The following is a 22,972-nucleotide window of genomic DNA, read 5'->3' on the forward strand; positions in this document are numbered from 1 at the left end:
TCATTGTAATCTGTAGAAAACCTTCAGTGAAATCTAAGTACAACTGAGTCCTAAACAAGAGCTCAAAGCATCAGTGTCTCCAGCTTGCCTTTAGAATAAATAACTAGTAAAGTGCACTCAATCTCAGAGGAAAACTTCATTCTGTACTACCAAACTCATTTTATAAGTATATCTAGCAAAACTTTTCAAACACGACTGACTTTTGGATACTTCGAAAATTAAATCTAAATTCATATAAAAAAGACAAGCTTACATAAATACTGAGATTAGAGATCTAAAGAAACTATTTACAGTAAGGCAAACTAATTGTTCTGTAAAAGACATGGTAAAAAATAGGTGAAACAATACTACAGACAATACAATACCAGATACGTCTGTCCCCATGCATAATACCTATACAATCATACACTCCAAGTTTTGATTTAACTTATCACAATAAATTTAATAGCTCTCATGTGCCATAAGATAGTGTGTGGGCCTATTTCAACTGCTGCTGTTGCCTTCTTCTTTGCCTTGTAAGTGGAGGAGAGGCAGTAGTACCTGAGGAGTGTGTGTGGTCATCATCGTCATCATCAGGAATGTGTGGCAATGCCTTAACTTTGCGATTCATATCTCCATCAGCAAGTTCGCCAGAGCTATAACTACGACGAAGCTGATTCACAAGACCACCACCACCCTGGGGTCCCTGGCTTGCCTTATATAATATAAGAATACTGTACATAATAAATACTTTGTATCTCACAGTTTTACTTCCTGCTTTAAAAAACAACTTCCCTACCCTAACCTGAGCAAGAAGTTGGTCTCTGCTGTAAGTAGTTTCAGAAAGTTTCTCTTGAAGAGCTGCATGCTGTTCTTGGAGATGGTTTAACTGTTCTCGCGTTTCAAACAGAATCTTGTCCACAACAGCATCTGCCATATTCTCCCCACAAGTTCCTGAAAAACATATATGAACTTTTATCAGTATCCTAAATGGCAGTGTAGCCCATGTTAATTGACAGGTGTGTAAAAGTGAGACTTTTGACTGTTAATGTGCTGAGAGGGGCAGCTGGAGGGATGTCTGATCAGTGTCTTGTAGAGGCGAAGGTGAAGATTTGTAGAGGCTTTCAGAAAAGAAGAGAGAATGTTGGGGAGACGAGAGTGGTGAGAGTTAGTGAGCCTGGGAAGGAGACGTGTGAGGAGGTAACAGAAGAGACTGAGTATAGAATGGCAAAAGGTGAGAGCAAATGATGTGAGGAAAGTGGATGAGGAATGGGATGTACTTAGGGAAGCAGTGGTGGCTTGCGCAAAAGATGCATGTGGTATGAGAAATGTGAGAGCTGGGCAGATTAGACAGGGTAGTGAGTGGTGGGATGAAGAAGCAAGATTGTTAGTGAGAAAAATGAGGCGTTTGGACGATATTTGCATGGAAGTAGTGAAAATGACAGGAGATGTATAGAAGAAAGCAGCAAAAGGTCAAGAGAAAGGTGCAAGAGTTGAAAAAGAGGGCAAATGAGAGTTGGGGTGAGAGAGTATCATTAAATTCGAGGGAGAATAAAAAGATGCTTTGGAAGGAGGTAAATAAAGTGCATAAAACAAGAGAATAAGTGGGAACATCAGTGAAGGGGGCAAAGTGAGAGGTAATAACAAGAAGTGATGAATAGAAAAGGAGATGGAGTGAATATTTTGAAGGTTTGTTGAATGCATTTGATGATAGAGTGGCAGATATAGAGTTTTGGCTGGGGTGGTGTGTGAAGTGAGAGGGTCTGGGAGAATGGTTTGGTGAAGAGAAAAGAGGTAGTGAAAGCTTTATGGAAGATGAAATCCGGCAAGGTGGCAGGTTTAGATGGTATTGCAGTGGAATTTATAAAAAAAAAAGGGGTGCTGTGTTGTTGGCTGGTTGGTAAGGATATTCAGTGTATGTATGGATCATGGTGAAGTGCCTGAAGATTGGTGGAATGCATGCATAGTGCCATCGTACAAAATCAAAGGGGATGAAGGTGAGTGTTTAAACTACAGAGGCATAAGTTTGTTGAGTATTACTGGGAAATTATATGGGAGGATATTGATTGAGAGGGCCAAGGCATCAGACTGGGGTAGAGCAGTGTGGTTTCCAAAGAGGTAGAGGATGTGTGGATCAGGTGTGTGCTTTGAAGAATATGTGAGAAATACACACAAAAACAAATGGATTTGTATGTAAAATTTATGGATATGGAGAGGGCATATGATAGGGTTAATAGAGATGCTTTGTGGAAGATTTTAAGAGTATATGGTGTGGGAGGTAAGTTGCCAGAAGCACTGAAAAGTTTTTACCAAGGATGTAAGGCATGTGTACCAGTAGGAAGAGAGGAGAATGATTGGTTCTCAGTGAATGTCGGTCTGTTGTAGGGGTGTGTGATGTCCCCATGGTTGTTAAATTTGTTTATGGATGGGGTGGTTAGGAAAGTGAATGCAAGAGTTTTGGAGAGAGGGGCAAGTATGCAGTCTGTTGGGGATGAGAGGGTCTAGGAAGCGAGTCAGATGTTGTTCGCCGATGATACAGCTCTAGAGGCTGATTCGCGAGATAAACTGCAGATGGTTGGTGACTGAGTTTGGAAAACTGTGTGAAAGGAGGTCGAGAGTAAATGTGAATGAGAGCAAGGTTATTAGGTTCAGTAGGGTTGAGGGACAAGTTAATTGGAATGTAAGTATGGAGAAAAATTGGAGGAAGTGAAGTGTTTTAGATATCTAGGAGTGGACTTAGCAGTGGATGGAACCATGGAAACGAAAGTGAGTCATATGGTGGGGGAGGAAGCGAAAGTTCTGGGAGTGATGAAGTTTGTGCGGAAGGAGAGAAAGTTATCTCAGAGAGCAAAAATGGCTATGTTTGAAAGAATAGTAGTCCCAACAATGTTATACTGTTGTGAGGCATGGTCTATGGATAGGGTTGTACAGAGGGGCAGTGGATGTGTTGGAAATTAAATTATTGAGGAAAAATATGTGGTGTGAGGTGGTTTGATTAAGTTATGTAACAGTAAGAGAGATGTGTAGAAATAAAAAGAATATGGTTGAGAGAGCACAAGAGGGTGTGTTGAAATGGTTTGGACATATGAAGAGAATAAGTGAGGAAAGATTGACAAAGAGGATATATGTGTCAGAGATAGAGGGAACATGGAGCAGAGGGAGACCAAACTGGAGGTGGAAGGATGGAGTGAAAAAGATTTTGATCGATCAGGTTTGTACATATAGAAACATCGAAAACTTAACACACAGTTGAAATCAATCCCAGATGAACTATTAATTGATAATTATGTAATGCACGTGGCAGCTGTGAAGAATCATCTGATACATCATGCAAGACATGCACTGAGCACTTCATGCTAGCCCTGTCATTTTAGCTAATCTCGTTGTAGGTACTTGTAGGCAGGTACTCCCACTCGAGTGACTCAACTGTAATCCTATCCATTCCAACTTCTTGGACACTTTTTAGTGTATAGAAAACCTTCAATACATCCTCTCTTTTCACTCAAATGTTTGGCAGAGATCTTACTCTGCTTGGCAACTCCTTCCAAATGCACCATATCTGTCACCCTATCATTTAACCAAATATTATCACATGGTGGGCTGCAACCTCTGGTGGGTCCTGTGGGGTTTTCCAAGGGATTTGCAAACTGTTTGAACTGAGCTAACAACATTTTTGCTCTACAGTAACACTATCCCCTGAATGGACATGTGTGTAGAAAGAAATAAAAATGGCCCAGATTCCAGTTTCTTATTACTACTGTAGATGTTATTTGTAAGCAAAAATAAGTCCCCATGCTTCTGTCTTTTTACACCTGTAGGATAGGGGATAGGGGAGAAAGAATACTTCCCACGTATTCCCTGCGTGTCGTAGAAGGCGACTAAAAGGGAAGGGAGCGGGGGCTGGAAATCCTCCCCTCTTGTTTTTTTTTTATTTTCCAAAAGAAGGAACAGAGAAGGGGGCCAGGTGAGGATATTCCCTCAGAGGCCCAGTCCTCTGTTCTTAACGCTACCTTGCTAACGCGGGAAATGGCGAATAGTTTGAAAGAAAGAAAACGAAAGGAATAATCGGGGATTATGGTGAACAAAAACCCGGATGCATGTTTTGTCAGGCACACAAGTCTGAGATATACTAATCTAACACATCCAACTGTCCCTGGAAAAAACTCCACTTTCCCTATGACAATTTTCCTGGAAAATACTTTCCATACAAGTTGTTTTTCCTTTCACCAGCAGTCTAACATCCTCATACAACACTCACTACCCTCTCTCATATGCTCACATCCCACCTTCAACAAGCCATTCACTTTAAATGAGCACAAAAGTTTGGTTACAATGCATACTTGAATGTGATGGTGAACAATCAGTGATATTCATAGGTGGACCCCCTTCAAAAGACTCCTCTATTGTGTGATCTCCTGGTCTAGATTCTAGAAGGTGCTGTCGAAGTTCCTCAAGTTGAATCTGAAAAAGAAATTTTGACATAATGTCCATTCAGAAAATCTCAGTACCTACCATCCACTGCATTTAGTCATATCAATACATTAAGATCAGTGAAAAAATTACTTTGATTTCAACAATCATTATCATCCAAAAGCTACTTCAAATTAATGTTCTCTCATCCATAGTAATACATATGTTCAATAGTATCATCCGTGATATAATTCTAATCAACAGTCTTTATTTTCCATGGCTGAATTTTCTTGTCCTGAATATTCTTGCAAAAAATATTACCGTAATAATTAATTGCCATTTCCTGCATTAGCATGGTAGGGCCAGCAAACAGATAAAGAATGGCCCATCCACTCATATACACACACACATGTATATATAAAAGAAAGAGGCAGGATGTCAAGAGAAAGGTGCAAGAGGCAAAAAAGAGGGCAAATAAGAGTTGGGGTGAGAGAGTATCATTAAATTTTAGGGAAAATAAAAAGATGTTTTGGAAGAAGGTAAAGTGCATAAGACGAGGGAACAAATGGGAACATCAGTGAAAGGGGCAAATGGGGAGGTGATAACAAGTAGTGGTGATGTGAGAAGGAGATGGAGTGAGTATTTTGAAGGTTTGTTGAATGTGTTTGATGATAGAGTGGCAGATATAGGGGCTTTTGGTCGAGGTGGTGTGCAAAGTGAGAGGGTTAGGGAAAATGATTTGGTAAACAGAGAAGAGGTAGTAAAAGCTTCGCGGAAGATGAAAGCCAGCAAGGCAGCGGGTTTGGATGGTATTGCAGTAGAACTTATTAAAAAAGGGGGTGACTGTATTGTTGACTGGTTGGTAAGGTTATTTAATGTATGTATGATTCATGGTGAGGTGCCTGAGGATTGGTGGAATGCTTGCATAGCGCCACTGTACAAAGGCAAAGGGGATAAAAGTGAGTGCTCAAATTACAGAGGTATAAGTTTGTTGAGTATTGCTGGGAAATTATATGGGAGGGTATTGATTGAGAGGGTGAAGATATGTACAGAGCATCAGATTGGGGAAGAGCAGTGTGGTTTCAGAAGTGGTAGAGGATGTGTGGATCAGGTGTTTGCTTTGAAGAATGTATGTGAGAAATACTTAGAAAAGCAAATGGATTTGTATGTAGCATTTATGGATCTGGAGAAGGCATATGATAGAGTTGATAGAGATGATCTGTGGAAGGTATTAAGAATATATGGTGTGGGAGGCAAGCTGTTAGAAGCAGTGAAAAGTTTTTATCGAGGATGTAAGGCATGTGTACATGTAGGAAGAGAGGAAAGTGATTGGTTCTCAGTGAATCTTGGTTTGTGGCAGGGGTGCATGATGTCTCCATGGATGTTTAATTTGTTTATTGATGGGGTTGTTTGGGAGGTGAATGCAAGAGTTTTGGAAAGAGGGGCAAGTATGCAGTCTGTTGTGGATGAGAGAGCTTAGGAAGTTAGTCAGTTGTTGTTCGCTGATGATACAGTGCTGGTGGCTGATTCGGGTGAGAAACTGCAGAAGCTGGTGACTGAGTTTGGTAAAGTGTGTGAAAGAAAGCTGAGAGTAAATGTGAATAAGAGCAAGGTTATTAGGTACAGTAGGGTTAAGGGACAAGTCAATTGGGAGGTAAGTGTGAATGGAGAAAAACTGGAGGAAGTGAAGTGTTTTAGATATCTGGGAGTGGATTTGGCAGCAGATGGAACCATGTGTTCACCCCGGTATACCACATCGTTCCAATTCACTCTATTCCCTGCACGCCTTTCTCCCTCCTGCATGTTCAGTCCCCGATCACTCAAAATCTTTTTTTACTCCATCCTTCCACCTCCAATTTGGTCTCCCGCTTCTCCTCGTTCCCTCCACCTCTGATACATATATCCTCTTTGTCAATCTTTCCTCACCCATTCTCTCCATGTGACCAAACCATTTCAAAACACCCTCTTCTGCTCTTTCAACCACACTCTTTTTATTACCACACATCTTTCTTACCCTTTCATTACTTACTCGATCAAACCACCTCACACCACATATTGTCTTCAGACATCTTATTTCCAACACATCCACCCTCCTCCACACAACTCTATATATAGCCCACACCGCGCAAGCATATAACGTTGTTGGAACCACTATTCCTTCAAACATACCCATTTTTGCTTTCCGAGATAATGTTCTCACCTTCCACACATTTCTCAATGCTCCCAGAGCTTTTGCCCGCTCCCCCACCCTGTGACTCACTTCCGCTTCCATGGTTTCATACGCTGCCATATCCACTCCCAGATATCTAAAACACTTCACTTCCTCCAGTTTTTCTCCATTCAAACTTACCTCCCAATCAGCGAACAACAACCGACATGATACAGCGCTGGTGGCTGATTCGGGTGAGAAACTGCAGAAGCTGGTGACTGAGTTTGGTAGTGTGTGAAAGAAGAAAGCTGAGAGTAAATGTAAATAAGAGCAAGGTTATTAGGTACAGTTGGGCTGAGGGACATACACATACATAGACATATAAATATATACACATGTACATACTCATACTTGCTAGCCTTCATCCAATCCCAGCGCTACCCCACCCCACAGGAAACAGCATCGTTACCCCTGCTTCAGCAAGGTAGTGCCAGGTAAACAGACAAAAAAAAAAAAAGGCCACATTTATTCACACTCAGTCTCTAGCTGTCATGTGTAATGCACTGAAATCACAGCTCCCTATCCACATCCAGGCCCCACAGACCATTCCATGGTTTACTCCAGACGTTTCACATGCCCTGGTTCAGTCCGCTGACAGCACGTCGACCCTGGAATACCACATCGTTCCAATTCACTCTATTCCTTGCATGCCTCTCACCCTCCTGTATGTTCAGGCCCTGATCTCTCAAAATCTTTTTCACTCCATCCTTCCAGCTCCAATTTGGTCTCATGCTTCTTGTTCCCTCCAACTCTGACACATATATCCTCTTTGTCAATCTTTCCTCACTCATTCTCATTGGACATATGTCCAAGTCATTTCAACATGCCCTTTTCTGCTCTCTAAACCACACTCTTTATATTATCACAAACCTCTCTTACCCTCCTCACCACTTACTCGATCAAACCACTTCACACCACACATAGTCCTTAAACATTTCATTTTCAACACATCCCCCCTCCTCTGTACAACCCTATCTATAGCCCATGCCCTGCATCCATACAATATTGTTGGAATTACTAATCCTTCAAACATATCCATTTTTTCTCTCCAGGATAATGCTCTCTTTTTCCACATATTCTTCATCATCATCCCCCCATGACTCACCTCCACTGCAAAAAAGTAGTAATAATACCTTCACCATTCTAATCTGTATCTTCTAGTGTCATGTATAGTTTCCACATCCTAGAAACAATAATCACATGATAAAGTAACCTCAAACCATGTCATGTCATTTCTTTCTAACTGTTACTGTACCACCTCAACATGCCACCACTAAACAGATATAAGACAGGCTACTAAATGGTAGTGGAATACATTCTTGTTATATAGTACATTTCTTTACTTGTTTCACTGGAAACACCTTTACTACGTAATGTGTTGAAAACCTCTCACGACATATCTTCCTGAGACATGTTTCAGTTATCCTACATTTGTCATATACTCTATTTTCTTTTGTTTCTGCCATTAATTTTAGTTTCTTTCAAAATATTAGTCTGAAGCATTTTGCCTCTGAGGTGTTATCCCCTCAGAGAAAAAATGCTTTTACATCTTCAGAATCTATCCTTCTCTCTGCTGCAGTCTGTTCAAGTATAAGGGTTTAGAGAAAACCTGTCAAATAAGATAACTGAACATAATGCAAAAATAAACACCTTCAGCTCCCATCTGAAGGTACAGTGGAATAAACTAAGGAACAGAGACCTCTCAATCTACGTCATTTTTTGAATGATATACACAGTCCATTTACACTTTTTTTTATTTACACGGGCATAAGCTTGGAAAAACATGATCATATATGGGCTAACAGCAAAGAGGTGTGGCATTGCCAGCACCATGCAAGAATTGTGAGTCTGCATGGCATGGATATAATCTATAGCCATGGGGAGCTACAGTATACTGTATAGGGAACCTGTTTTGCCTTTTGCATCGTGCCACCAAAGCATCTTTTACGTTCTCCTGGTGCCAATGGTGCTGAGAAGTGTGAGACCATCACCAATGAGGTTACGACTGGATGTGCTTATAAATTATAAGACAAGTGAGCGGACTGTTAATATCAAGTGTGCCCTTGGATTTTGTGAATCTACAAATTATTTCTGATAGTGAAGACAAGAGTAAGAAAAGTGCCTATATATGTAGAACATTAATCAGTGCATCTAAGACCTCATATTCTAAAAGATTGATTATGAAGAGAATGGCATACATGTTGTGCACATGGATCGAAAACCAAACTCATGAAAATATTCCCATCAGTGTGCTTGTGATGCAAGCAAAGGCTTGGAGTATATACGATGACCTAGAAGCAGAGGAAAGAGCAGCAAAGACAACTTCAAGCAAGTCCTGGTTGGTTTGCAAATTTTAGAAAATGCTTCAATTCTCACATCAGGATGACTGGTGAGGCTGCTTTAGTTGATTTCAATTTTGCCAAAAACCCTCAAGACCATTAGCAAAGAAGGTAGTTAATCTAAGCAGATTTCTAATGTTGTGGATAGGCTGGATTATTATGGAAGAGAGTGCCTTCAAGAATGTACATTTCCCATGAGGAAAAGACTGCACCAGGATTTAAAGTTTGTTTTATTTTCTGTTTTCATTAACAGAATTCACTGTACAGTGTATATTGTAGTATTTTATATTTCCTAGTAAGTGTATGCTGTAGTTTTTCACCAGTATAATGTTCAGTACTGTCTTATCAATAACAAAACCCCTAACCTCCAATACTTAAAGCATTTCATATACATAACCAATTTGTTTTTTTTTTTTTTTTTTTTTTTTATACTTTGTCGCTGTCTCCCGCGTTTGCGAGGTAGCGCGAGGAAACAGACGAAAGAAATGGCCCAACCCCCATACACACGTACATACACACGTCCACACACGCAAATATACATACCTACACAGCTTTCCATGGTTTACCCCAGACGCTTCACATGCCTTGATTCAATCCACTGACAGCACGTCAACCCCTGTATACCACATCGCTCCAATTCACTCTATTCCTTGCCCTTCTTTCACCCTCCTGCATGTTCAGGCCCCGATCACACAAAATCTTTTTCACTCCATCTTTCCACCTCCAATTTGGTCTCCCTCTTCTCCTCGTTCCCTCCACCTCCGACACATATATCCTCTTGGTCAATCTTTCCTCACTCATTCTCTCCATGTGCCCAAACCATTTCAAAACACCCTCTTCTGCTCTCTCAACCACGCTCTTTTTATTTCCACACATCTCTCTTACCCTTACGTTACTTACTCGATCAAACCACCTCACACCACACATTGTCCTCAAACATCTCATTTCCAGCACATCCATCCTCCTGCGCACAACTCTATCCATAGCCCACGCCTCGCAACCATACAACATTGTTGGAACCACTATTCCTTCAAACATACCCATTTTTGCTTTCCGAGATAATGTTCTCGACTTCCACACATTTTTCAAGGCTCCCAAAATTTTCGCCCCCTCCCCCACCCTATGATCCACTTCCGCTTCCATGGTTCCATCCGCTGACAGATCCACTCCCAGATATCTAAAACCAATTTGTGTTTGTGCTAATTCGTGAATTTGTTCTGTGTTGAGTGTAAGGATATCTTTGGTTTGTGGCAAATCTTAAGTGATTTGTTTTGGATTTTCTGAAGTGATTTAAGTTGTGTATTGCTGAGTGCATGAGTAGGGATAGGGGGATAATCTATTACAGGGAGGATTAAGGCACTGACAAGATGTGTTTTTGTCTTAATTGGCATGTTCCTCAGTCTACTATAGAGTTTGGTGAGAGCTGTCATACCTTTCTGTATACGATCTTTCACATCACATATGTAGCCATTGGAGCTGATGTTGAGGCCAAGTACTTTTCCTGATGCTTAAAAATCTATTACTTCATCATTAACTATAAGTGGCCAAGTGACTTTTGCCCCAGGTGTACTGGAGTAAACTTTTGGGTGTTTGTCTCAATAGGAGGCTGTGGTTTCAGTGCATTACGCAAAACAGCTCAAGAATGGATATGAGCAAATGAGGCCATTCTTCATCTGTTCCTGGCACTACCTTGCTGTTGCAGGAAATGGTAAACAAGTGAGAAAATTTCTTTTACTTTTTTTTGATACCTACCCTAATTAGTACTCATAAGACAATTACGGAGGTAAGATTTACATTGTTTTATTTCTTTTATTTTGTTTTGTCGCTGTCTCCCGCGTTTGCGAGGTAGCGCAATGAAACAGACAAAAGAAATGGCCCAACCCACCCCCATACACTTGTATATACATACACGTCCACACACGCAAATATACATACCCATACATCTCAATGTACACATATATATACACACACAGACACATACATATATACCCATGCACACAGTTCACACTGTCTGCCTTTATTCATTCCCATCGCCACCTCGCACACATGGAATACCATCCCCCTCCCCCCTCATGTGTGCGAGGTAGCGCTAGGAAAAGACAACAAAGGCCCCATTCGTTCACACTCAGTCTCTAGCTGTCATACAATAATGCCCGAAACCACAGCTCCCTTTCCACATCCAGGCCCCACACAACTTTCCATGGTTTACCCCAGACGCTTCACATGCCCTGATTCAATCCACTGACAGCACGTCAACCCCAGTATACCACATTGATCCAATTCACTCTATTCCTTGCCCACCTTTCACCCTTCTGCATGTTCAGGCCCCGATCACTCAAAATCTTTTTCACTCCATCTTTCCACCTCCAATTTGGTCTCCCACTTCTCCTCGTTCCCTCCACCTCCGACACATATATCCTCTTAGTCAATCTTTCCTCACTCATTCTCTCCATGTGCCCAAACCATTTCAATACACCCTCTTCTGCTCTCTCAACCACGCTCTTTTTATTTCCACACATCTCTCTTACCCTTACATTACTTACTCGATCAAACCACCTCACACCACACATTGTCCTCAAACATCTCATTTCCAGCACATCCACCCTCCTGCGCACAACTCTATCCATAGCCCACGCCTCGCAACCATACAACATTGTTGGAACCACTATTCCTTCAAACATACTCATTTTTGCTTTCCGAGATAATGTTCTCGACTTCCACACATTCTTCAAGGCTCCCAGGATTTTTGCCCCCTCCCCCACCCTATGATTCACTTCCGCTTCCATGGTTCCATCCGCTGCCAGATCCACTCCCAGATATCTAAAACACTTTACTTCCTCCAGTTTTTCTCCATTCAAACTCACCTCCCAATTGACTTAACCCTTAACCGTACTGCACCTAATAACCTTGCTCTTATTCACATTCACTTTTAACTTTCTTCTTTCACACACTTTACCAAACTCAGTCACCAGCTTCTGCAGTTTCTCACATGAATCAGCCACCAGCGCTGTATCATCAGCGAACAACAACTGACTCACTTCCCAAGCTCTCTCATTCACAACAGACTCCATACTCGCCCCTCTTTCCAAAACTCTTGCATTCACCTCCCTAACAACCCCATCCATAAACAAATTAAACAACCATGGAGACATCACACACTCCTGCCGCAAACCTACATTCACTGAGAACCAATCACTTTCCTCTCTTCCTACACGTACACATGCCTTACATCCTCGATAAAAACTTTTCACTGCTTCTAACAACTTGCCTCCCACACCATATATTCTTAATACCTTCCACAGAGCATCTCTATCAACTCTATCATATGCCTTCTCCAGATCCATAAATGCTACATACATACATTGTATGCTAGGAAAATGCTAAGTCAAGCATATGTCCATAACATTTCAGTTATAGCAAGATATTTCTGAGTCCATATTAATCATTAAAATATTTACAAATATAGTGGTGAAAAGATCATGACCTTCATTTCCTTCAGATCATATGCTTGTGATTCTATGATGTTTTCATTTTCCAGCTTTGCACGGTAGAGTGTAGACATCTCTTCCTGTAGTCTGTCACGTTCTGCTGAGACAAGTAGCAACCGCTTCTTCAGGGACTCGTTCTGTGAAAGAGTAAACATCAAATTTGTACAACTAAGTTTATGGTAAATTATATGGGAGGATATTGATTGAGAGGGTGAAGGCATGTACAGAGCATCAGATTGGGGAAGAGCAGTGTGGTTTCAGAAGTGGTAGAGGATGTGTGGATCAGGTGTTTGCTTTGAAGAATGTATGTGAGAAATACTTAGAAAAGCAAATGGATTTGTATGTAGCATTTATGGATCTGGAGAAGGCATATGATAGAGTTGATAGAGATGCTCTGTGGAAGGTATTAAGAATATATGGTGTGGGAGGCAAGTTGTTAGAAGCAGTGAAAAGTTTTTATCGAGGATGTAAGGCATGTGTACGTGTAGGAAGAGAGGAAAGTGATTGGTTCTCAGTGAATGTAGGTTTGCGGCAGGGGTGTGTGATGTCTCCATGGTTGTTTAATTTGTTTATGGATGGGGTTGTGAGGGAGGTGAATGCAAGAGTTTTGGAAAGAGGGGCAAGTATGAAGTCTGTTGGGGATGAGAGAGCTTGGGAAGTGAGTCAGTTGTTGTTCGCTGATGATACAGCGCTGGTGGCGGATTCATGTGAGAAACTGCAGAAACTGGTGACTGAGTTTGGTAAAGTGTGTGAAAGAAGAAAGTTAAGAGTAAATGTGAATAAGAGCAAGGTTATTAGGTACAGTAGGGTTGAGGGTCAAGTCAATTGGGAGGTGAGTTTGAATGGAGAAAAACTGGAGGAAGTGAAGTGTTTTAGATATCTGGGAGTGGATCTGGCAGCGGATGGAACCATGGAAGTGGAAGTGGATCATAGGGTGGGGGAGGGGGCGAAAATTCTGGGAGCCTTGAAGAATGTGTGGAAGTCGAGAACATTATCTCGGAAAGCAAAAATGGGTGTGTTTGAAGGAATAGTGGTTCCAACAATGTTGTATGGTTGCGAGGCGTGGGCTATGGATAGAGTTGTGCGCAGGAGGATGGATGTGCTGGAAATGAGATGTTTGAGGACAATGTGTGGTGTGAGGTGGTTTGATCGAATAAGTAACGTAAGGGTAAGAGAGATGTGTGGAAATAAAAAGAGCGTGGTTGAGAGAGCAGAAGAGGGTGTTTTGAAGTGATTTGGGCACGTGGAGAGAATGAGTGAGGAAAGATTGACCAAGAGGATATATGTGTCGGAGGTGGAGGGAACGAGGAGAAGAGGGAGACCAAATTGGAGGTGGAAAGATGGAGTGAAAAAGATTTTGTGTGATCGGGGCCTGAACATGCAGGAGGGTGAAAGGAGGGCAAGGAATAGAGTGAATTGGAGCGATGTGGTATACCGGGGTTGACGTGCTGTCAGTGGATTGAATCAAGGCATGTGAAGCGTCTGGGGTAAACCATGGAAAGCTGTGTAGGTATGTATATTTGCGTGTGTGGACGTATGTATATACATGTGTATGGGGGTGAGTTGGGCCATTTCTTTCGTCTGTTTCCTTGCGCTACCTCGCAAACGCGGGAGACCGGCAAAAAAAAAAAAAAAAAAAAAAAAAAAAAAAAAAAAAAAGTTTATGTCTACTCCCAGGGTTGGAGGGGAAGAATATCACTCATGTATCTTGTGTATCACAGAGAAAAATATGTGGAACATGATTGGAGCATGGAAAGCCCTACATCTATATTTTTCTAAGTGTATTAATAAGAGTTATGAAAGAATTTTCCCTCATAAAATCGCTCTCTGTTCCTGATGATTTTGTGTGTATTTTTTTTTTTTTTTTTAATTTTCCAAAAGAAGGAACAGAGAAGGGGGCCAGGTGAGGATATTCCCTCAAAGGCTCAGTTCTCTGTTCTTAACGCTACCTTGCTAACGTAGGAAATGGCGAATAGTTTGAAAGGAAAGAAAGAAAGATTACCAATTTGTACTGTACAGGATGGATTCCAATCACTCTACTCTCTTCCTACTCGTACAGACACCTTACACCCTAAATAAAAACTTATCATTGCTTCTAGGAGCTTACCTCCCACACCATATAGTTTTAAAACCTTCCACAAAGCATCTCGATCAACCTTATCATAAGCCCTCTTCTGATCCACAAATGACATGCAAATCCATATGTTTTTCTAAGTATTTCTCATGTACACTCTTCAAAGCAAACACCTGATCCACACAACCTTCCCAGTCTGATGCTCTGTACATGTCTTCATCCTCTCAATCAATACCCTCCCATATAATTTTCCATGTATACTCTACATACTTATGCCTCTGTAGTTTGAACACTCACCTTTATCCCCTTTGTCTTTATCAAATGGCACTAAACATACATTCCACTAATCCTCAGGCACTTCACCATGATCCATACATACAGTGAATATCCTTGCCAACCAATCAACAACAGTCACCCCCCCTTTCTTAATAAATTCACCTGCAATACCATCCAATCCTGCCACCTTGCTGGATTTCATAATTTGCAAGGCTTTCACCACATCTTGTCTTTTCACCAAGCCATTCTCCCTGACTCTCGTACTTCGCATATCAACCTAACCTAAACACCCTACATCTACTACTCTGTCATCAAACCCATTTAACAATCTTTCAAAATACTCACTCCAACACTACCTGTTATCAGTTCCCCAAATGCTCCCTTTAATGATGTCCTCATTAGTTCTCTTGTCTTTTGCACGTTATTTAACTTCTTCTAAAACATCTTTTTATTCTCCCTAAAGTTTAATGATACTGTCTCACCCCAACTCTCATTTGAATTCCTGCCACTTTCTCTTATACATCTCCCAACCATTTGCACTCCTTCCTTGTAAGCACCACCCAAACACTTCTCTTTTCTCTTTCACCAGCAACTCTACTTCTTCATCCCACCTTTCGCATGCCATCACTGCTTCCCTAAATACCTCCCATTCCTCATGCACTCCTCTCACTTCATTTGCTCTCACCTTTTGCCATTCTACATTAAATCTCCCCCTGGTATTTCTTCATACAATTATCCTTTCCAAGCTCACTTACTCTCACCACTCTCTACTCCTTGACACTGTCTCTTACTTTGAAAATCCCTAAAAATCTTCACACTTGCCTCCACAAGATAGTGATTAGACATCCCACCAGCTGTCCCTCTCTGCACATAATTATCCAAAAGTCCCATTTTCACATGGGTGTCAATTATTACATTAGCTAAAAATGCCCACTGAACATCTCTCCTGCTCACATACTTGTGTATATTTCTTTTCAAACCAGGTATTCCTTATTATCAGTTATTTTTCAGGACACAACTCTATAAGCTCTTCACCATTGCCATTCATAACACTGAATACCTCATGTGCACTAATTATACCGTCAACTGCCACATTACTTACCTTCGCATTTAAATCACCTATCACTAACACTCGGCCTTGTGCACCAAAACTGCTGGCACACTCACTCAACTTCTCCCAAAACACTTGTCTCTCTTGATCTTTCTTCTCATGACCAAGTGCACAAGCTCAAACAATCACCTATCTCTCACCATCCCCTTTCAGTTTTACCCACATCAATCTAGAATTCACTTTCGTACACTCTATCACACACTCCCACAACTCCTGCTACAGGAGTAGTAGCAATCCTTCCTTAGCTCTTGTCCTCTCACCAACCCCTGACTATATTCCCAAGACATTTCCAAAAGTGTTTTGGGAACAGCTAAATGAGTGTGTTAGCGGTTTTGATGCACGAGACCGGGTTATAGTGATGGGTGATTTGAATGCAAAGGTGAGTAATGTGGCAGTTGAGGGAATAATTGGTATGCATGGGGTGTTCAGTGTTGTAAATGGAAATGGTGAAGAGCTTGTAGATTTATGTGCTGAAAAAGGACTGATGATCGGGAATACCTGGTTTAAAAAGCGAGATATACATAAGTATACTTATGTAAGTAGGAGAGATGGCCAGAGAGCGTTATTGGATTACGTGTTAATGGACAGGCGTGCGAAAGAGAGACTTCTGGATGTCAATGTGCTGAGAGGTGCAACTGGAGGGATGTCTGATCATTATCTTGTGGAGGCTAAGGTGAAGATTAGTATGGGTTTTCAGAAAAGAAGAGTGAATGTTGGGGTGAAGAAGGTGGTGAGAGTAAGTGAGCTTGGGAAGGAGACCTGTGTGAAGAAGTATCAGGAGAGACTGTGTACAGAATGGAAAAAGGTGAGAACAATGGAAGTAAGGGGTGTGGGGGAGGAATGGGATGTATTTAGGGAATCAGTGATGGATTGCGCAAAAGATGCTTGTGGCATGAGAAGAGTGGGAGGTGGGCTGTTTAGAAAGGGTAGTGAGTGGTGGGATGAAGAAGTAAGAGTATTAGTGAAAGAGAAGAGAGAGGCATTTGGACGATTTTTGCAGGGAAAAAATGCAATTGAGTGGGAGAAGTATAAAAGAAAGAGACAGGAGGTCAAGAGAAAGGTGCAAGAGGTGAAAAAAAGGGCAAATGAGAGTTGGGGTGAGAGACTATCAGTAAATTTTAGGGAGAATAAAAAGATGTTCTGGAAGGAGGTAAATAGGGTGCGTAAGACAAGGGAGCAAATGGGAACTTCAGTGAAGGGCGTAAATGGGGAGGTGATAACAAGTAGTGGTGATGTGAGAAGGAGATGGAATGAGTATTTTGAAGGTTTGTTGAATGTGTCTGATGACAGAGTGGCAGATATAGGGTGTTTGGGTCGAGGTGGTGTGCAAAGTGAGAGGGTTAGGGAAAATGATTTGGTAAACAGAGAAGAGGTAGTAAAAGCTTTGCGGAAGATGAAAGCCGGCAAGGCAGCAGGTTTGGATGGTATTGCAGTGGAATTTATTAAAAAAGGGGGTGACTGTATTGTTGACTGGTTGGTAAGGTTATTTAATGTATGTATGACTCATGGTGAGGTGCCTGAGGATTGGCGGAATGCTTGCATAGTGCCATTGTACAAAGGCAAAGGGGATAAGAGTGAGTGCTCAAATTACAGAGGTATAAGTTTGTTGAGTATTCCTGGTAAATTATATGGGAGGGTATTGATTGAGAGGGTGAAGGCATGTACAGAGCATCAGATTGGGGAAGAGCAGTGTGGTTTCAGAAGTGGTAGAGGATGTGTGGATCAGGTGTTTGCTTTGAAGAATGTATGTGAGAAATACTTAGAAAAGCAAATGGATTTGTATGTAGCATTTATGGATCTGGAGAAGGCATATGATAGAGTTGATAGAGATGCTCTGTGGAAGGTATTAAGAATATATGGTGTGGGAGGAAAGTTGTTAGAAGCAGTGAAAAGTTTTTATCGAGGATGTAAGGCATGTGTACGTGTAGGAAGAGAGGAAAGTGATTGGTTCTCAGTGAATGTAGGTTTGCGGCAGGGGTGTGTGATGTCTCCATGGTTGTTTAATTTGTTTATGGATGGGGTTGTTAGGGAGGTAAATGCAAGAGTTTTGGAAAGAGGGGCAAGTATGAAGTCTGTTGGGGATGAGAGAGCTTGGGAAGTGAGTCAGTTGTTGTTCGCTGATGATACAGCGCTGGTGGCGGATTCATGTGAGAAACTGCAGAAGCTGGTGACGGAGTTTGGTAAAGTGTGTGGAAGAAGAAAGTTAAGAGTAAATGTCAATAAGAGCAAGGTTATTAGGTACAGTAGGGTTGAGGGTCAAGTCAATTGGGAGGTGAGTTTGAATGGTGAGAGGCTGGAGGAAGTGAAGTGTTTTAGATATCTGGGAGTGGATCTGTCAGCGGATGGAACCATGGAAGCGGAAGTGGATCATAGGGTGGGGGAGGGGGCGAAAATTTTGGGAGCCTTGAAAAATGTGTGGAAGTCGAGAACATTATCCCGGAAAGCAAAAATGGGTATGTTTGAAGGAATAGTAGTTCCAACAATGTTGTATGGTTGCGAGGCGTGGGCTATGGATAGAGTTGTGCGTAGGAGGATGGATGTGCTGGAAATGAGATGTTTGAGGACAATGTGTGGTGTGAGGTGGTTTGATCGAGTAAGTAACGTAAGGGTAAGAGAGATGTGTGGAAATAAAAAGAGCGTGGTTGAGAGAGCAGAAGAGGGTGTTTTGAAGTGGTTTGGGCACATGGAGAGAATGAGTGAGGAAAGATTGACCAAGAGGATATATGTGTCGGAGGTGGAGGGAACGAGGAGAAGAGGGAGACCAAATTGGAGGTGGAAAGATGGAGTGAAAAGGATTTTGTGTGATCGGGGCCTGAACATGCAGGAGGGTGAAAGGAGGGCAAGGAATAGAGTGAATTGGAGCGATGTGGTATACAGGGGTTGACGTGCTGTCAGTGGATTGAATCAAGGCATGTGAAGCGTCTGGGGTAAACCATGGAAAGCTGTGTAGGTATGTATATTTGCATGTGTGGACGTGTGTATGTACATGTGTATGGGGGGGGTTGGGCCATTTCTTTCGTCTGTTTCCTTGCGCTACCTCGCAAACGCGGGAGACAGCGACAAAGTATAAAAAAAAAAAAAAAAAAAAAAAAAATTCCAAACCATAGAACATCCAGGTTTCTTTCTCAAACATACTACTATCTCTCCTCTTTTCTCATCTTGGTTAAATCCACACACATTCAGAAACCCCAATCTGAGCCTTAGAAGAGGATAAGCACTCCCCACTTACTCCTGTTTCCTTTTTCAGAAATTGAAATACAAGAAGGGGAGGGTTTCCAGCTCCCCACTCCCATCCCCTTGAGTCACCTAATACAACATGTGGGTAATACAAAGGCATAATTCTTTCTCCCCTACTTCAGTTATCTTTGTACACTATTTCTGTTTTGTTCAAATTCTTTGGAGGATTATATATTATCAACAAAAATATGCACTTCTTTCATACAATTACCCTTCCCATTAAATTCATCTGAATGGGCCATCTTCCAGAATTTCCTGAAGTCAATGCTATCTCAAATCAAGATGGCCAATACTTCCCTTCCTATGTCATCTCTTTACCCCCTTGTTATTGTGCATCTCTGAACAGAACAGGTGAAATCTTATCTTTCTACTAAGGTTTGTTTCCACAGATCTAACACTAAAAAAGCCTTTGCATTCCAGTTTTAAACCATTTATGACTATTTCATTCATATCTGTAAATGTTACTCTCACTCTGACACTTACGTTACTTAACATGTCCGACCTCTCTGCATTAAGTATGCAGGCACTGGCAGGGTTGCTCATTGCTTTTGCCTGATGTGATGCCTCCAGTTTTTTGTTGACTGTATTCTTTCCTTTGGTCTACCAACCCTACTGAATTCCTCCTTATCTCAAAGCTTCTTAGCCTGTCTGAGTACCTCCTGGCTATGACTAATTTGAACATAACATTTGTTAGGTGTCATCTTGGGTCCAGACTAAATCCATCAATTTTTCCCAGTTATGAAAAAACAGCATTATGCATGTCTATACCCTATAGGAATCTTTTGTTCATCATTCCCTCCTTCTTCAGCTCTTCCTCTTTGTCTGGAGTATGGTCTCCTTCCAGTCCAAAAATTATCAATGATTTATTTGGATGTCTATCAACTTCCTGCTTCACAATCTACCTGATTTTGGATCCACCCTTTTTTCTACTTAATCTTGTAGTGTTGACTCATCAGTCTTCATGTTTCTGGTTCTCTCTAAAATCAGTTTTACCAACAGGCATTGATCTGTGCTCTGTTCCTTTTATATCCTTGCATGCAAGACTGGGAGTTTACAAGGAAAGTGTATGATAGTACAATTAAAGGGGTTGTGGTGAGAGGAATACTTGAGGGAGAGTAATGGTGGAAGAATGAGTGGAATGGTGTATGCAAGGGAGGCATGTAAGGACAGGGATAAGTGGAGGCTCTTTTGCTGTGGCTACCCCTTGATGGGAGTTCCCGGAGGGAATGGGCATCAGAGATATAGAGAAAGAGTATGCACAAGACCATATATATGCTAGACATTTCTATTTCTAAGAGTGCATGCTTATTCTCTATATAGCTTCAATTGATCCCGTGACCTCTTTTTATTGTTCTCAAGTCTCTTTACATTATGACAGTATTTATACTCTGGTTCTGTTCAACTGTCCAAGAAGCTGCTTGTACTCCCTCTCCCCACCCACTAATACTACTGAGTGTCTGCACCCTATTTCATAGGCATTTCATTACAGTGAACAGTATTTAGGACATTCAGTAAAATTCCTTCCAACCCTTTTCATCGTTCAATCATTGCACCTTCTTTCTTCTGGTTATACATTTGCTGAATTGACACAACCTCTGATCTTGTTTCTTAATAATTTTGATCAATTTCACCAGCCTTGTCGTGTCTGTTGCCTCATCCTTCATTTCGTCCTGTTACCTCCTCCCTTTGGATCTAATTGCAACTGACATTTCATAGTACCTTCCTATGTCTAAATCAATTTCTGATTGCAAAACCAAATTAAAATAAATGCCCTGCTTGGCTGTGTATTTGATAAAAGATGCTTAAAAGGAGTGAGTGGCTGGCCTGAATTCCTTCCATGGCTTATGGTACCCTATTTGCTTGGTTCATGCAATACTTAAGGTCTTAAATTGTTCTCCAGTATTCTAAGAATAAAAGTTTGTTGTGTTACTCGGCTTGTAATAATTACTTATGATTTGTAATGCTAGTGACCTTAGCAATACTTTAAACATTTAAATTTTTTAGTCTGAAAACCCTCACTGCTATTTCACCATTCATGCTGCCTGATAAAGTATCACATCAAGAGACTCCTTGAAATTTCAGTTACTTTTTGTCTTGACCCAAAAGAAAAGCTATATAAACAAAACAAAACATTGTCTGAGACTGGTAGAGTTGCCACTTATTAATAAGTACTTTTCATTTACTATTTATTTCAACAGAATTCCTTTTATAAACTTTTTTTACTAACTTTCTGCATTACTCACCATATCATCTGGTTAGATGTACTTTACATATACCATTATTCAAATTTCTAATTTACTTTCCTTGGAAACTTTTCATCTATCTGAAGTATCTGGTCTTCCCATCCTCACTGATTTTCCTGCTCAGTCTGCCACACTGAACAGTTATATGTGAGAAAAGTCTCATTAGGGGCCACTCTATAGACTACTCCTTTCCTTGGCTGGTATCCTAGCTGCCTGGCTTATTGGTTCTGAGTGAGTGTACTCACTTACTTGTACTGTACGCTTCTACACTTGTAGGGTCCCAATCTCTTAAACTTTATCATACAACTTTTTATATTTTTGTCTGCCCTTCACATTTACTCTCTCCCAACTCAGTTTAATTAATTCATCCATAATTTTTTTTTATATCAGGTTAGATGGCATGGAAGTACCAGGAGAGACTGAGTACAGAATGGAAAAAGGTGAGAGCAAAGGAGGTAAGGGGAGTGGGGGAGGAATGGGATGTATTTAGGGAAGCAGTGATGGCTTGCGCAAAAGATGCTTGTGGCATGAGAAGAGTGGGAGGAGGGTTGATTAGAGAGGGTAGTGAGTGGTGGGATGAAGAAGTAAGATTATTAGTGAAACAGAAGAGAGAGGCATTTGGACGATTTTTGCAGGGAAAAAATGCAAATGAGTGGGAGATGTATAAAAGAAAGAGACAGGAGGTCAAGAGAAAGGTGCATGAGGCGAAAAAGAGGGCAAATAAGAGTTGGGGTGAGAGAGTATCATTAAATTTTAGGGAAAATAAAAAGATGTTCTGGAAGGAGGTAAGTAAAGTGCATAAGACAAGGGAGGAAATGGGAACTTCAGTGAAGGGGGCTAATGGGGAGGTGATAACAAGTAGTGGTGATGTGAGAAGGAGATGGAGTGAGTATTTTGAAGGTTTGTTGAATGTTTTTGATGATAGAGTGGCAGATATAGGGGGTTTTGGTCGAGGTGGTGTACAAAGTGAGAGGGTTAGGGAAAATGATTTGGTAAACAGAGAAGAGGTAGTAAAAGCTTTGCAGAAGATGAAAGCCGGCAAGGCAGCAGGTTTGGATGGTATTGCAGTGGAATTTATTAAAAAAGGGGAAGGGGGTGACTGTATTGTTGACTGGTTGGTAAGGTTATTTAATGTATGTATGATTCATGGTGAGGTGCCTGAGGATTGGCGGAATGCTTGCATAGTGCCATTGTACAAAGGCAAAGGGAACAAAAGTGAGTGCTCATATTACAGAGGTATAAGTTTGTTGAGTATTCCTGGTAAATTATATGGGAGGGGAGTGATTGAGAGGGTGAAGGCATGTACAGAGCATCAGATTGGGGAAGAACAGTGTGGTTTCAGAAGTGGTAGAGGATGTGTGGATCAGGTGTTTGCTTTGAAGAATGTATGTGAGAAATACTTACAAAAACAAATGGATTTGTATGTAGCATTTATGGATCTGGAGAAGGCATATGATAGAGTTGATAGAGATGCTCTGTGGAGGGTACTAAGAATATATGGTGTGGGAGGCAAGTGTTAGAAGCAGTGAAAAGTTTATATCAAGGATGTAAGGCATGTGTACATGTAGGAAGAGAGGAAAGTGATTGGTTCTCAGTGAATGTAGGT

At 41.2% G+C, this 22,972-nt stretch overlaps 1 protein-coding gene across 1 annotated transcript in view; it reads right to left on the bottom strand.

The window, feature by feature from the left end:
* The window catches only part of LOC139765206 (uncharacterized), a 236,453-nt gene that overhangs the window by 152,512 nt on the left and 60,969 nt on the right, over positions 1-22,972 (bottom strand). The window contains 3 exon segments of the mRNA XM_071692509.1: positions 785-933; positions 4,320-4,440; positions 12,422-12,562. Coding sequence (XP_071548610.1) covers positions 785-933; positions 4,320-4,440; positions 12,422-12,562 — 411 coding nt within the window.

Source organism: Panulirus ornatus, chromosome 53, assembly GCF_036320965.1.
Source record: "Panulirus ornatus isolate Po-2019 chromosome 53, ASM3632096v1, whole genome shotgun sequence".
NCBI classification, from domain to species: Eukaryota; Metazoa; Arthropoda; class Malacostraca; order Decapoda; family Palinuridae; genus Panulirus; species Panulirus ornatus.